This window comes from Mytilus californianus, unplaced genomic scaffold (genome assembly GCF_021869535.1).
Source record: "Mytilus californianus isolate M0D057914Y unplaced genomic scaffold, xbMytCali1.0.p SCAF_9, whole genome shotgun sequence".
Lineage (NCBI taxonomy): Eukaryota > Metazoa > Mollusca > Bivalvia > Mytilida > Mytilidae > Mytilus > Mytilus californianus.
Genome location: NW_026262745.1, coordinates 17,393,144 through 17,410,539, shown reverse-complemented (window position 1 = coordinate 17,410,539; position 17,396 = coordinate 17,393,144). Strand labels below are relative to the sequence as shown.

The following is a 17,396-nucleotide window of genomic DNA, read 5'->3' as shown; positions in this document are numbered from 1 at the left end:
AGTTTCACCATTCATTATTGCTTATTTGCATAATATTATGCCATTCACTGCATTCACAGAGACCACGGGAGGGGAATGTAAGTAGAATGCCACGCACAGAATGTGCATGCCAGGGCATGACCAAAAAATTTCATATTTGCTTTATTATACCATTTTTAAGACAAATAATTGCAATTTGTTTTATGAAAAAAAGAGATCTTGTTATGTTGCCCCCTTTTTTTTTGTATTGTTAAAATGTACATACTTGTTGTAGTAAACCTTGACTTGTTTATTATCCTTAGTTTGAAAATCTTTCCTTTAAAGTGTACCATATTTAGTCAAGAATTTTTTTAAATGAAATGTGGACAAAAAATGAATTATTTTTATTGAAAAATTAAAATTCCCATGCAAAATATTATTAAAATTTAGAATGACAAAAATGACACTTTAGACATTGCTATTTGTTTTTTGTTGGGTTTTTTTTATGAAAAAATAATAGCTGAAGTTTACATTAAGTTCATGGCAAATTTAACACCAGTTTATGGTAGAACAAGGTTTACTTTATATCTGTTTTGTATTGCTTTACATGTTTACTGTTGAATTTTTAAAGCATATATTGTATTGTACAAGAAAGTGTTGTCACAGGATGACCACAGCACTTAATATTTGACATAATTTACATATTGTTTGCCCAAAATGAGCATGAGTCTGATGAGTGTTCCATGACCCTAGTTTTCCATCACTACAGAGTTTTGTATTTGCATGAATATAGATCCCTTTTACAGACCAAATTTCAAGTATAAAGCCATGTTTCAGCTATTTATGTATGCATTGTTCTGTGCATGAATTAATAAGATACGATTGTTTCTAGTTGTAGTCCCAAATTGATAAGCAAACATGGATTTTGAAGTTATTAAAACGAGATGAGTGATAATGGGGCATGAGATTACAAAACACAATATTCTTGGCAATAAACAAAAAAAATGCTGAAACAAGAGACAAATAGAACCTTTAATCTTATATTTCTGAAAATAAAGTTAAATAACAAAAATCAATTTTGGTATTTGTATATATAATACAAAATCATTAGAGTATAGACATTTCACACTAGAATTACAGAAAAGAGTTACCAACTAATACAATAATTATATATTCATTATGATTAGTTACTTGTTTTTTTGATTTTATAACTAATAAAGCAATGTGTATTTGAACAGGAGGACAGACATGTTGGATATGAAATTCTGTCATTCTCTGTAACGGATGATGATTTACCGCCAAATGGTGAACCTTTCTCCTACGACATCGTCAGCGGTAACCAAGGTGGGGAATTCATGGTTAACTCGAATGGTGTATTGACCACTGCCAGGAGATTCAATCGTCATGTTCAGAACCTTTATAATTTGGTAGTCAGAGCTTATGATTTTGGAAGTCCTCTTCTTCATTCTGAAGTTCCAGTTGTGATCGAGATCATTGAAGAAGGCAATAATCCACCAAAAGTTTCCGATATTGATATTTCTGTAATGTCATTCAAAGATTCTTTCCCGGGAGGTATTATTGGAACGTTAAATGCTGTGGATGAGGATATATTTGACGAGCTAACTTTTGAGATTATTTCAACAAATAAGAATCTTTTTGATATAGATAAATATGATGGTAGAATAATGGCATTTAAAAACATTGATCCAGGAAGGTACAATGTTAATATTAGCGTGACAGATGGTAGATTTCAAAGTTATGGAATCGTCAGTGTTGAAGTTGTTGGAATTTCAGATGACATGATAAAAAATTCTGTAACAATTCAGTTCCATAGCCTTAGCGTGGAAGACTTCTTTAATAAACATCTTAAAGATTTTAAACGTGTTTTGAAAAGAGAATTGAATGTTAGGTCAAAGGATGTTGAAATCATTAACGTACAAACATCTAAATTTGCTTCATCTTCATTTGGTAAAAGAAGAAAACGAGACATTAGCTCTGACCTTGATGTCCTCTTTGTCATTAAAAGAAACCAGAATACATTCATGCGTGGCAAACCTCTCAGTAAAAAAGTGGGAGCAGCTGTTCCAGCCATTGAACAAGCACTTCAAGTAAAAGTCATAAAGGTGTTTGGTGACATATGTACACATAGTTCATGTAAGGAAGGCGAATGTGAAGGTTATATTGAATTTGACTCGGACAATCTGACACCAGTAAGGATGGGGAGTAAGAGTACTGTCACAGCTCGTCATCGATACTTATACAAATGTGTTTGTCCCGATGGATCAACAGGTACGGTTATAAAATATAAAAAAATTTTTACAGGAATTTTATAAATAAATCAAGTTCTTAATCATATAATACTTAGATTGCTGTTTACAATTCAATGGTTTAAAAAATTCATGATAAGCAAGCATCACTCTTGTTGGTATTCAAAACTTTTCACAGAGTTACAATTTGGCGATTTCTAAGGCTTAATAAATTCTTTTCATGATATTTCATTTTTTTGCAATTTTCTTGTATGTATTTCTGATCTTCATTTAAGACTTATCTGTAGGCAAGGGAATATTTTTTGTGATTTGCTCTCAATCATGCAACTGGTGAAAATATACTCTTCATGAAAATTCACACTTTACAATAACAAACAAAATGACTGTGTTTTAGATGACAGTTGTGATAAGATACCTGCAGTTTGTCCTGATGATGCCTGTCCACAAACCAAGATGTGTAAGATGAATTCTGACCAGAGAGGTTACCTATGTGTGTGTCCCCCAGGGATGTCAGGACAGCACTGTGATGAGGAGGAGAACTTCTGTACAGACTCTAGCTGTAGAATAGGTATGAGTCAGACAACCTCAGCAACGCTTTTTGTACACTTGTGTCTTCTTCCCATCTGTAGGGGAGAAAAATGTTGGGTAGGGCCAAAAATAAAATTTAGATTGTTTGATGTTGCCTACCTACCCACCTAAAAAGCAGTCTATGTTTGATGTTGCCTACCTACCCACCTAAAAAGCAGTCTACCTGAAAAATGTTATGACACAAATCGGTCCATTTTTCCTGCTCTAACGTCATTTTCTTTTCTAAAACATGTAATTTATGTTATTGGGCAAAAAAAAAATCCCTACCTACCTACCCAACCCTTCAAAGCATGGATAAGCAACATCAAACAAAGAATTTTTTAAGGGCGGCCTAGTCAATCTATTTCAATCAATATTAAATCATTAGTGTATTTTTGCATCAGTTATTAGATAAATTCTGTAATGATGGGGATAGTTGAAAATGAACTCAATAAATCAAATTAAAAATTAAATTTTTGTTGTGTTCAATACATCCCTTAGTGTATGCCACCATTGAAAGAAAAGATAACTGTTTCCCTTAAATTTTAAGCATCACGACAGAAAATAATTGACTGCACAAAGAATACTCAGAGCTAATTAGAATCAGCCAAAGGTATTAAACACACTTGGAGTGATATAACCAAAAGGGACATAAAAAATTAGCCATGCTGTCCAAGATCAAATTTCATGTCTTATACAATTAAAAAAAAGTTAGCATGTTTGTAATAAACAAAATATAGGTATTCATATGGCCAATGTGACACATGAAAAGCAAATGACAAAGTGTTGAAAACTAGATTAAGAATTGGACTACATTCAAGACAACTCATATGATGCCATTTTAGATAAGTTAATTTATGTATTACATGTATTTCAGGAGACAAGCCAATGACATTCTCTGGTAAGAGTTATGCCAAATGGACATTACAGGATGCCTTTACTATAGAGCAGAAACTGACATTGTCCCTGAGAATAAAGACCAGAAAACAGGTGGCTACCATTATGTATGCTAAAGGCATAGTGGACTATAGCATTCTAGAGGTAATTACATGTTAAGTGTTTATGATAAGTCACAACTTTATTATAAGTAATTTGAAAAAAAGAACATTAGTTGTATATTTTTCAAATAGTGAGACTTTACATCTATATGAATCTAATCAAGATTGTTCATTCCCATATTTTAGAAAATGGTGTAAACCATTGTTAGATTAATTTTATATTCAATTTTCATTCAGTTTAACTAATTTGTACATTACCATAACAATGAAAGCTTTGGGTCAGATGTAAATCGAAACTATCTTGAAAAAATGTTGTCTTGAAGGGGAGGTAATGGAAGGTATCTTAATGTTGCATCCTCCATCCATACATTTTGATAGAAATTTTAGTAATTGATTTTTCAAATTATGTGTGAAACAAGACTATCGTACTGTTCTAAAATATTTGAAGTAGCAATGAAGATTTGTTAAATATTTTTGTGTGCATATTTTAACAACTCTGTACATAACTCAAAGTATTCCTAAATTTCCTCTATTTATAACTATTTGTCCTTGTAATTTTCCTTTTAGATATACAATGGAATGCTTCAGTATAGATTCAACTGTGGGAGTGGTGAAGGGATTGTTATCATCCCATTGTTGATCAGTGATGGGGAATGGCATACTGTCATGGTGGAGAGATTTGGCAAAACAGCTGAGCTCATTTTAGATCACACCTACTCTAGTATGACCATGTCACCAGGAACTAATGATATCCTTGACCTTAAATCTAACAATGTATTTTTTGGTGCTGAAGTTGAGGTTTACAATGGCTACTCTGACATCAGAAGAGGGTTTGAAGGATGTATGGAGAACATACGTTTGTACAATGTACGACTGCCATTTGATGGAAGTAATGCCATTGCCTTGGATCAAGAGTTCAAGTATCTACAGTTCCATTGTAAAGACACTTACCAGAGCCCTACTGGAACAAGTATGTCTATTTCAAAAATATTCCAAGTAATATTTTCCTTAAGAATTATTTCTGTATTAATCTGCAGTTGAAAAGGTTAATATTTTATGATTGAAGCATAAATATTGTTTGGTGCTGTCAGCATGGTCAGTCAGATAGCTTATGCTTTGGAAGTTTTATTCTTCTGACTGATATAATGACGTCTTGAAGTATCTTGTAACATTTCAAATTTTTCTTGGAGAGATAAAATTATAGCAGTTTATGTATTATTTCTATTAGTTATGTTGTGGAAACATTAAAGAATTCCCCAGAAAGGTTTAATGACTTTAATAATTTGATATATCATCAGTATTTGGAACCATAATTTATTTATCTCAATGAAGTCTTATTTGGTTATTGTCTTTAAATTAAATTGATTATAGTCTTATATTTCAAATCTGCACAGAACAACTGTACCTCTTATTATTTACGATATAAAGTTTTTGACATCATAATTTACCATTACTTCCAACTTATTACATTATTTAACTGTCATTGCTTATTATGAAGAATTTTCTTTACAGATATCTGTAGCACTTTTCCATGTGATAATAATGGTAACTGTGAAGTCTCGGGAAGCAGCTATATTTGTACATGTTCCGATAGATTCTACGGGTCTCGATGTGAGATAGACAAAGATCCATGTGCCAATAGCCCTTGCCAGAATAAAGGTAAGTGTTACTCTTACCACTTCTAAAGAATATTGAAAAAATAACTTCTAATAAATATGCAAGAAGTTATGAATGTAAAAAATTTTCCCACCATGTATTCATTTTAAAACTTCATTCCTAAACTAAAAATGAAAAACAATCGGTAAAAACAGATTTTATTTATCTTCATATTTTATGATTTTCAGGCCAGTGTATAAACAAGAAAGACATTCCCAATGATTTTGAATGTAGATGTCCTTCACCTTTTCGTGGCAAATTCTGTGAATATGGTAAATACTGTTCTGAAGATACCTGCAAAAACAATGGCAGTTGTGTAGAAGGACCGAAAGCTATGGTCTGTAACTGTTTAGGTGGATTTGAAGGTGAGATTAAACTGAAATAAGATGGAATGGCGAAGTTTTATCAAGTTATGAAGTTGTTTCTATAAATGGTACAAAAAGAAAACTGGTTTTATATGTTTAGACTATTATTTTGTTGTTTTTTCTTTGTGTGAAGACTTAAAGATTGTAACTATGGTAAGAGAAAAAATGTTATGGGATTTACACAAAGAGAGAAAAATGCAAACAAATAAAATGCGAAAGAAGTACAAATTTATACAAGTCTTTATTATTTTTTCTAGAACATGAAAAAGTAAGAAAAAAGATTTGATACCAGATGAATAAACAAATTTTAGAAAATTGTCTTGGTCTTGCTTCTTCAAATGATATTGAATATATTATATTTTTATGTACTTATCTAATTCCTTTCATGTACATTGATGTAAAGGTAAGAATTACAAGAAGATAGTTAATGCTTGTAGGTCTAATAATTTTTATTGCAATTTTGTACAGGTGAAAATTGTCAGAAGATAGTGAGTGCCTGTAGATCTAATCCATGTCTGAATGGAGCCACATGTCACAATGCAGATAATACATATATCTGTAACTGTACAGAGAAATCAGCCGGGCGTAACTGTGACGAACTTATTACACCAAATATGATCTCTAACTCAGCGGGTATTACACAGGAGGAACTCTTTATTATCATTGGTTAGTTCAGTTTCATCAAAAGATAAGCCAAAATAAGATCATCGTTACTTCTAACGCTATTAAACAATGGTTGTTTTAATCATAAGAATATTTTATTAACTGTAATTCATTTAAACCATAATTCATAATAGTATTCATAAATATATATTTAAATCTCAATGCTCTGTCTAAACAGGATCTAATGATATAATAATAAAAATACAACATTTTACTTTAGCTGTGACTTACACATGAATATCTCGTCGACTTTTAGTTTTTAATCTTTTTATTGATCCAAGTATTATTGCAGATTAATGTATTTTATTTATGGAATTCTATTTATTTAGTTATATAATATCTAGCTATCAAACTTTTAAATATATCCTATTTAAAATGTAAATACTTATACTAGCAGCAAAAAAATATTTAACATTTGATTATTTCCACAATAAACTGATATTTGTTTTTGTTCAACAAAATTTACTCTATAATTCATTTGAAAAAATGGCCATATTATTAATAGAATGAAACTAAAATATATTTCAAACACTTAATATAAATTTTTAACAATATATAATTTATTAAAATAAATATTCATAGTTCAAATGGATAGGTTAAAAAATGAAGTGCTAATTACAGGGTCAATTAAATGTTATCAAAACAAACAAGAAATCTTCAAAAAATATAACAGATGGCCTGTTAATTTAAAAACATATTAACAGCAGAATCTTTAGGGTTGATAGAATTATCTAATTGAATTGTGAAAACATTTTAAAACATTACATTTGTCAGAAGTTGTAGTTCCTTCACGAAACATGGATAATGTGCTATATATAGGTATATGTACTAACTTTTTACTATGACTAAAGAAATATAAGGTTTATGTCATTTTGATTGATTTCTTCATTATTCTTCATCTTTATAGAATAACTAATCCAAGAATTCAAATATAGAATTCATATTGACCACATGACCATAGAACACATTAATTCACGAATGTGTGTAATGCATGAGTTAATTATCAGTGTTCTGTCTCACAGTGAATATATTTTGATTTTTGAATTCTTTGATTACTTATTCATTTTAGTACATTGACCATGCACTTTTTAATGGAAATAAGGTAGAAAATACAAGGAAATATATATTTTTTACTACACATTCTGAATTCGTTTTGATGCAGTCTTGACAATACCCATTGTTAAATAACATCAGCAGAGAGAGAAATTATTGGACCATTTCACATGATAAATTTTTTTTTTTTATTTTACTAGGAAATCACGGCTTTTCATTGCAATCAATGTTAAATTTTCATTATTTTTCAGGAGTTGCTGGGGGATTAATTTTTCTTGCTTTCCTATTTGTTGCCATCCAATGTATCAGACGTCGTCAGAACAGTCGCTATGGTAACATCACATTGGGAATTCCAACAGACGAAACAGATGTAATGTTACGTTCATTAAAGGAAGATTCTTGTAAAAATGGCATAAAGAAAAGTAACGTGGATATCACTCATCCACCACCAAGTCCACGACCACCGCCAGTGCCCGACAGACCAGCTTCGTACACTCCCAGCAACCATGATTCTCTAAACACTTTGAATAACTTTGACAATGTTAGAAATTACGGCAGTGCTGCTGACGAGTTAGAAAACATTCAAAACATTCCATATTATGCCGAGTATTTACAAACATTTGCACCACTACCTCGTATGGTTGCTAGTCAGGCGCCATCTCTAGCACCTTTGCCTTCATCTAATCCTCCGTCTGATACAGACTCTATTCAGAAGACACCATGGGAGATGGATAACATGCTTGAACATACAGGTATATTTTGAATAATAAGATCATTACTTGTCATAAAACTTCTATCTCAATAATAGCATTTGGCTGAATAAGGACTTTCTGTATTTGATTGTTTTTCTCATTGATGAAGGATGTACAGGTACCTGTAGATTATAGAAAAATTTTGATTTCTTGCCTTTGAAATAAGTTACGAAATACACCTATTGGCAACAATAGACAGATGTGTTTACAATGTTTTAATCTCATAATAATCTTGATTCTATGAATGTTGTATAGAAGTTAAAGTAAACAGAAGTTGTAATTGGTAAACAGTATAGTAAAAGTGAATACTGTCAATAAATGTATTATGCGTTTGTAAATACGCACTATACTGTATGGGTTTTTTCTCATTGTTGAAGGCCATAAGGTTGCCTATAACTGCTTACATCCACTTTGTTTTAACTTTGGTGGATAGTTGTCTCATTGGCAATCATACCACATCTCCTTATTTTTATACTGTAAATTCAGAAATTAATGTATATAGATATAAGAAGATGTGGTATGAGTGCCAATCAGACAACTCTCCATCCAAGTCAAAATTTATAAAAGTAAACCATTATAGGTCACAGTACGGTCTTCAACACAGAGCCTTGGCTCACACCGAACAGTAAGCTATAAAGGGCCCCAAAAATTACTAGTGTAAAACTATTCAAAGGGGAAAAACCAATGGTCTAATCTATATAAAAAACGAGAAACAAGAAACACTTATGAACCACATCAACAAACGACAACTACTGAACATCAGATTCCTGACTTAGGACAGGTGCAAACAAATGCATGTATTATTGCTAATCACTGATTACTTATGTATAAGTGATACAACTAACATATAAATTAGATATAATATTTATATAAGACCATATTTTAATTAACAGATAAAAATCATCCAGAGAAACTGTACATTAAGAATATCCCTGGTCCACAGGTTGGACCACCAGATAATATCTCATTTAGCAGTTTACCTGTATCAGAATCAGAGGATGAACCAGGTGAGATTACCTATAAGCATAATTATCATTGTCATCATGTGTATGAGTCACATGGGATGGTTAGACTTGATGCCACAGCTTGTTCATTGTATGCTAGGCTTACAATGGTTTCATCAAACTAATTATTGATAGCATTTTATATTATTATATCTCACATTTTTATTGAGCTATGGTAAAGAATATCAAAATCATTTCTTCTAGGAATCGGATCTTTTTAATTTGTTTAATAATATGTTTACTTACATATTGCAATTCAAATATTATACCAATATGAGTGACTTGAAAATAGCTTTGATTCAATGTTTGACAATGCAGTTGAGTTCAAAATTTACTAGGTATAGAATGATAATTATGATAAAAAAAATGTTCAAATCAAAATTACTACACTCCTGGTATACAGAATTGCAATCAATACTTTATGACTTTTCTTGTAAGAAAAATTACTAAAATATGTTTTCATCACTAGTAGATACATCTGAATTATAATACAGCACACTGTTTATCAATAGGTCTACACACGCTTTAGCTTTTAAATTTAGCTTTAAAGGAACCTTTGAACCATGGGGCTAGCTCATCGTATCATTGTTATCACTGCACACATTTCATGTTTCATATATTGTATTACTCTGTGTAAAATGTAAGTTTTAGTTGCTGTCAAAATTGAAATATAATTGAAATGCATTGCTGGATGTTAGTTATGGCCTTAATTATGAGCTTGTCATTAAAAGATATTTTTTTATTTCTCATGTATACAATAGATACACCACTTCTGGTATGAACTTTGGGTAAGAAACAAAATTGTATAAAATAGAGAATTTTCCAAAATTTTGAATTCCTTATTGTTTTGTTTATTTATTGAGCTCTTTTGAGGGAGATTTCAGCTTTTGCATGAATTCATTGCTTTGTTGGTTTGGTAATGTTTGGTGGACTGCAGGAAAATGTGTTAAAAATTCACCCTAAAATAAAAACAGATTGTAATATTTTTGGGAAAAAATTGTTTACTTTTTTTCTTCATTTTAAATATTAATCAAATAGAAAGTTATGTTTAATAAGCATATTTTTTTCTGTTCACAAAGCCATTTGTATAAAAAGAAAAAAAGTCCAAACCTTAATTTTCTAGGTGCAGATAGTAAATTTGATCCTAAGTTTTTAATTTGATCATATCATCATTGCACTCATCATACATTGATTGATTTCACTTTAAGATAATTAATATATTCTCTGAGTTTGACAACCTAAAAAAGTGTTTGCTAGTACTCCACCAGGATATGGTTCTTATAGAGACGAATACTTAATCTTGTTACATGTAGAATGATTTTTGGTTCTTTAATTACGAAGAAAACATTGTTTTACACACAGAAAAATGTTAAGGTTGAAAATTATGTTGTATTATTACCAAGTTTAGGCATTTTGTGTTGGTAAAAATATAACTAGTAATATCTTCGGTCATCCGTCCACTTGTATTTTTTATTTTTCAAAATTTGTTAAAAAGTCAAAATTTCTGATTTAATAGTAAAAAGTCATTCTGCATGATATATTGCCAATGTGATAACACAACACTTCTTTTTCCATGCAGCTGCATCAAAATCAGGTAGAAGAAAGAAACGGAAAGGTAGCCAATCAGAGCTAGGCATGCTCTTTACGCTTGGCTTCATCCATCACATAAGTCAATTTCTGTTGCTTTTGGGAAAACAGAAAGAAAAAATTGAAAACACACAAAAATCAAAATTTCAGCCATTTATAGTAAATAAAATCAAAATTTTACATTAAAAAGATGATTTCAGTGATATAACTTAAGCAACAGATTTGGCTTATGTCTAACAAAAGCTCTATTTGTATTTCTAAGCAGAATTTCCATTTTGCATGTTTATTATTTATTATAAATCTTGTAAATATCTTGCAGTATCTATTTAAGTTCTGCCTTTATTATGTTTTCTGTGTATATTGCATGATATTATATTTTCACACATATCTGGAAATATTACATTTCTATATAAAATGGGGTTTTCTATATCTCTTGGTGATTTCTGCTAGAACCATTTACCTATGGTAATCCTAAATATTTTGGTAAATGTTTTTATGTTTCATTGAAGAGGTATGTGTTATCATTTCTGCTGGAACAAATTGCTAGTCTCATCTTAAAAAAAATTATCTATATTTGGTTTTTTAACTGTACAGATGTTGATAGCATAATAAGAAATGATTATTTTTTATGCCGTTGGGAGAAAATACTGTTATATTTCTAGAGCAAAAGTAGTAATATTTTACAATCTATTGATTTAAGGACCTTTCACAATCAAAATTTCAAATTCTTTTTATTATATTTATTTATCTCCATCACGGAAAAATGCTTGTGAATGTAATTTTCTTGGGTATTTCACTTTCTGTCATTAATTTAATGTTTAATATTTGAATAGTTTATTTATTTTACTAATGGTAGCAACATTACATAGGAACTTTAGGAGCAATGAAATGACCATTTGTATGATTTTGATGTCATTTGAAAGTAGTTTAGACTTTTTTTTTTTATTTTTGAATGTTTGTAAAATTAACAATTTCAGTATCAGAAATGGTATTGTTTATTTAATTTTCTTAATAACAAAATCCAATTGTCATTGATTGTATATACAATAGTGTAAAGTAGCAGTCATTAGAGATTACGATATCCTTTAAAAATTGCATCTCCTACTTAAAACCTTAAACCACCATTACATTTAAGCGAAGAACTTGTAACCGTATTAAACTTTTCAAGATCATTTTCATTCATAGCCCAAATAGTAAAATCTGTTGAATTAGTACCAACAAAAATTTGTTTCCCATTATATACATCTTAGAAGACTCATTGAAATACTTGGCCATTTTGGACTTGAGTGTATCCTTAAAATTTTATCTGGACTTGATGACTTTATATAGAAAATCTCTACATACACTTATTTCCTAAAAAGAAAAGGATCTAGTTAACTGTTGGGTTTGCTTTCTTTTCTTTTATAATTGTTTTGGGTGGAACTGGTTTGAATTTATGATAAGCCACTGTGTGATAAGCAGAATTTCTTTTCATTTAGATATTGTTTTGGGTGGAACTAGTTGGAATCTATGATAAGCCACTGTTTGCTAGAAAGAAGTATTTAGACAAATTTAATTCAGTTGCATATGTTTGTTGTCTAACATTATAGTATGCTTATACATATAAAAAGTCCAATTGTGATGTATATTGATTATTAAATTTTTATTAGCTGTTGCTAAAACTAATTGTATTGCCTTTAGTCAAACCTAAATTAAAAAAAGTCAAGAATCCAACCAGTAGCTATGTATAAAAGTCATGCCTATAGGCTGTTTTAAATAAGTGTAGAAATTTAGAGTTGAATCAGTAGCTGTATGAATTCCTGCCTAAGAAAATGCTGATTAAAATACATATTTGCCACAATACATACTAAATAAGTTTCTGTAAATCAGTGATAATGAATAAACAATTCTGCATTGAAAGATCCTTCAAATATTAAAAAGTTAATTTTGATTTGGCCTAGAAAGTTTGGTTTTAATTTAACTATTAAATTTTCACTATTTTCAATGGGTTTCAATTTTGATTTAAAGTATCAGTATATTCTGCAAGACTGTAACACACCCAACATATTTCTGCTTTGGGAAATGTTGTCTAAGATATTATAATATGGAAACTGCTTGTTAGTAAAGAAATATTCACAATTTTATTTATGACAAGCCATAACTTTTTTTAATATCTTTTCTTATGATTATTTTGCAGATTATCACTGGGACGCCTCAGACTGGGCCCCTCGTCCATCATTACCAAATATCAGTGAAGTACCAAACAGAGAATGTCCAGATTCACCAAGTTCTAGTCCCCATAGTAATGAGTCTAATGAACATGCTGATTGTCTGCAGCACCATTACAATAATGACGTTTACACTGACGGAGAAATGATTGAATCTGAATACGTCGGTGATTCAGAGTTTGCTGACAATGAGTGTGACACTGACCATTACTTAAATCCACCAAATTATCAAGAAATCTTTTCTCAGTATATAAACAATGACGATTCAGGAAACCAAGACACGAGTTACGAGCTTCCAGAACACAATTTTCGTATGCATCCGAATGAGTATTTACCAATGTACAATTTAAATGATGAATCTCGAGATGAGTACAGTGACAATGATAATTTCCCCGATCCACCAGAAGAATTTCGAGGAGGAGAAAATCGTGTTAGTCAGTTAAGTGAGGATGACTTAGATGACAATGACGAAGTAGTGCATTATGGGTTTCCATCTCGACAACCTTTACTTGGTCTCCAAGGAAACATAACAGACAGTGAATACAATGTGCGATCATCCATGATTGATTCTATGGGGGGCTATACATCAACAAATGCTTCAATGTCAGACATTTCAGGACTTTGTGAAATTGAAGATAGCGAAGTAAACTTTAGTGATGAAAGTGGGGATGAAAACAATGAGAGAACACCACTGAACATTGATCGTCTTCATACACAAGTATAATCCAAGGACATGACTTAGATTCTGTGTTCAATATAATGGTTAACATGACCACATGAGGTTGTTATGGACCAATCAGAAGTCCTTGATTTTTTTCATTTATTTATAACGAATGGTTGTAAAATGTTTGTTTAGGCAAATAGTTATAAATTTGGTGCTATAAATACACCTTTCTCATCAGACACAATAGCCTTACTAATAGGGCAGAAAGATCTGTTTTTTTCCACGATTGTCAGTCTTGCATTTTTTTAATATAAAAATTACTTTTTTATGGTTTTCATTGTTTTATTCATTCATTTCATTTTTTTTGCATATTGTTTCATTGCAAGTAATTCTTATGATGACCAATTTACCTCATCAAAATAAATCTTACAGCTTTTTGACATTGCTTTAAGATGATGTTAATGAAGCAAACTGCCAGGTTGTTGCATATTAATTGGTTTTGTATAATGACAGTAGTTACCTTTGTGATCATGGTTGTAGCATGCATCAGTCTTTCACACATTTATTATCCAGTATGTATGGTTGTTCAGATATACCAGTAAGAAATAAAACTTGAGATCTAAATATACAGTGAAACCTCATTATTTAAATGATAAAATTAACCAAACATTTTATTAATATATGTTTACTTACAAAGAGTCTAAATATATGCTAAAATATAAAAAAAAAGATGGAGAAAAATGGACACAAAACATATACAAAAGAGAAAAAATGGCTTAAACATTTAAGAATACAGAAATGAAAACCCCACATTCAGATCCTTTCAAAAGGTTTTACTGTATGTTATCTGTGACAATACAGATATATATTTTGCCAAAATTTGTTTATACCTTTGTTGTGTTAATCAACTAGATATAGATGGTTGTTTGACTTATTGTCATGTGGCTTATTGTCATGTGACTTGTCATGTGACTTATTGTCATGTACTGTTGTTAGTGATCAGTTTGGTTGTTTACATTTTATCAGATGTATAATACTATTGTTTTCTTCTGCTCATGCAAATTTATTACCTCATTTGCATAAATTTGTATATTTAATCAAATGCAGTTGTTTCATGACAGTTCATATGTTGTTGTTTTCAGGAACAGTTCATTTATGTAATTAACAACAATTGAACATTTTATTTTGAATTTCTGAACACATACAATAAACTTTATTTAAATTTCTAATGTTTTATGAAATATTTACACAGAAGGTTGTGCTTTTATTGAAACAGCAGAAAAATATTTTTTTTTTAATACCACATTAAGTTTTTAAGAAAATATGATGGAAGGTCATCATACATTAAATAATTTTTGGCAGAAAAATGATTGAGGAAGGTCTAATTATAGATGTTTATTAGATACATGTTAAGTGCAATGGGCTAAAGGTTTTATTGTTTAAGTGCTTAATAACTGTGATAAAAACTTAACAAATTTCTTCATATTTTTTCTAGAATAATTTTATTTCTAGGATTAATCATATTTAAAATAAGCTAAACAAATTTATATTGATAACAAAGATTTGACAGGATAAATTTTAACATGACACAAATTGATTTAATTATATGCATCCATATCATATATAAGACAGCAGGGTTATATTTAGACCTGTGTTCAAACCAATGGGAGTTAATGTCTCATTCCTCATTCAACCATTGGAATCGTAATGATTTTACAATGTACATTGTTTCATTTACTGATAGATTTTACTTCAGGAGGACTTTTATAGAAAGTAACTAATGAAGGACTGTTAGCCAAAAAAGATATGATATCCATAAGTCTTTATCAGTGCTTATTAAATTGTACTTTAGTTTTTTTTATTAAGATTTGTATTCAACTGCTATTGCCTGATATAAACTTGACTTTTGAATTAAGATACATGTGGTTGCTTGAATTAAAAGGCCAGTCAATGTTGATACTATTTTAGAAATTTATTACAAATTTATAGGCAATTTGTACATACAAATTTAATCATATTTTCATGATTTCATGACATTTTTACATTCATAAGGTTGTACACAGTGGAGTGTGTATTTTATGATGACAGTTTTTTTGTTGAATGTATGTTTTAAATGTGATTTACATTATTTTTATAGATAATGTGTGAATGATATTTTTAAGTTTTGTGATTGTGAGCTTCAGGTTATGAACCTTAGTATTGTGTTGATGTAAATAAAAAAATGACGAAATTAAAATTTATAAAACTTGAGGTCTGCAATTTTACTTTTGCCATGGTTGAATTAGAATAAAATTGAGAATGGAAATGGGGAATGTGTCAAAGAGACAACAACCCGACCATAGAACAGACAACAGCAGAAGGTCACCAACAGGTCTTCAATGCAGCGAGAAATTCCCGCAACCGGAGGCGTCCTTCAGCTGGCCCCTAAACAATTATATATACTAGTTCAGTGATAATGAACGCCATTCTAAACTCCAAATTGTACACAAGAAACTAAAATTAAAAATAATACAAGACTAACAAAGGCTAGAGGCTCCTGACTTGGGACAGGCGCAAAAATGTGGCGGGGTTAAACATGTTTATGAGATCTCAACCCTCCCCCTATACCTCTAGCCAATGTAGAAAAGTAAACGCATAACAATAGGCACATTAAAATTCAGTTCAAGAGAAGTCCGAGTCTGATGTCAGAAGATGTAACCAAAGAAAATAAACAATGTACTTTTTGGTATTTTGTCCTCTCAATCTGATTGAAATACAGATCATGTGCTCACGCTCCGTTCTACTTTCAGTTTAAAGACCTTATTTAATCCTTTTGGTTTTGTAGTAATGATACACACCTTCAAAAATTTGAAGGCAGATATTTCATTGGCTGATGTAATAATTTCCAGGAAAAAAAGTACAACAGAGTGTTGTCAGGTCCTTGTAAGTAAGCGTGGACACGTGATCCATATTTTAATCAGAGCGTTATCTTCAATAATATATATAGAGTTTGGAGGGATAGACAGCACCTTTGATAGTAAGGGGATATTATGTTTTCTGGTATGTGTGTCTGTCCATTATTCTAGCCATTCGTCCAGTATCTGGTTACAGTTTTTGATCAAGGTAATTGACCAGGAAGTTGTGGTCACATCAACTTGAAACTTAGTATACATGTTTATTATGATGAGAACTTTATAAAGTAACCGATTTATGCAAAATTACGGTTTTGAACATATTTTCACAGTTGCTCTGAACGTAGATAAATCCTGAGTACAAAACAAATATTAGATTGAGGAAATTAACCATAAAGTTATTAACCATACAAATCCAGTAATTTTAATATGTTAATGTATATACATATTAGAAAACAATAGCATATCTTAGGTTAATAATCTACAGTTAAAAAGACAATTTATATTCTGCAAATTTCTGAACTTAATATCTAAGAAACAGTAGTCACCAATTAGTCACAATTATTGACATAACCCTTAAATAGAAATAGGAACTCACAGCTAAATCATAAACACTTATCAGCTGTTATACTTCCTGTTATCCTTGTAAGTATTATTCAAGTAATCCATGGTTAAGAAATACAATTACTGATTGAACATGGGTATATTTTGAAATCCTATTTATACATATGCACATAATCTAGCATAAATCCAATAACTCATGA

At 30.4% G+C, this 17,396-nt stretch overlaps 1 protein-coding gene across 7 annotated transcripts in view; it reads left to right on the top strand.

Annotated features, from left to right (window-relative positions):
• Nucleotides 1-15,991, top strand: part of LOC127715423 (protocadherin Fat 1-like) — a 123,938-nt gene extending 107,947 nt beyond the window's left edge. For 4 of the 7 annotated variants that reach the window (XM_052221457.1, XM_052221456.1, XM_052221453.1 and 1 more), the window contains 12 exons: nt 60-77; nt 1,197-2,247; nt 2,620-2,793; nt 3,670-3,833; nt 4,358-4,760; nt 5,303-5,449; nt 5,635-5,811; nt 6,280-6,477; nt 7,779-8,279; nt 9,173-9,286; nt 10,863-10,898; nt 13,047-15,991. In XM_052221457.1, coding sequence (XP_052077417.1) covers nt 60-77; nt 1,197-2,247; nt 2,620-2,793; nt 3,670-3,833; nt 4,358-4,760; nt 5,303-5,449; nt 5,635-5,811; nt 6,280-6,477; nt 7,779-8,279; nt 9,173-9,286; nt 10,863-10,898; nt 13,047-13,801 — 3,738 coding nt within the window. In that variant the 3' untranslated portion in view covers nt 13,802-15,991. Of the gene's footprint in view, nt 1-59; nt 78-1,196; nt 2,248-2,619; nt 2,794-3,669; nt 3,834-4,357; nt 4,761-5,302; nt 5,450-5,634; nt 5,812-6,279; nt 6,478-7,778; nt 8,280-9,172; nt 9,287-10,044; nt 10,072-10,862; nt 10,899-13,046 lie in introns of all 7 variants that reach the window. The other 3 variants (XM_052221459.1, XM_052221455.1, XM_052221458.1) reach the window with 3 other exon arrangements.
• The last annotated feature ends 1,405 nt before the right edge of the window (nt 15,992-17,396 follow it).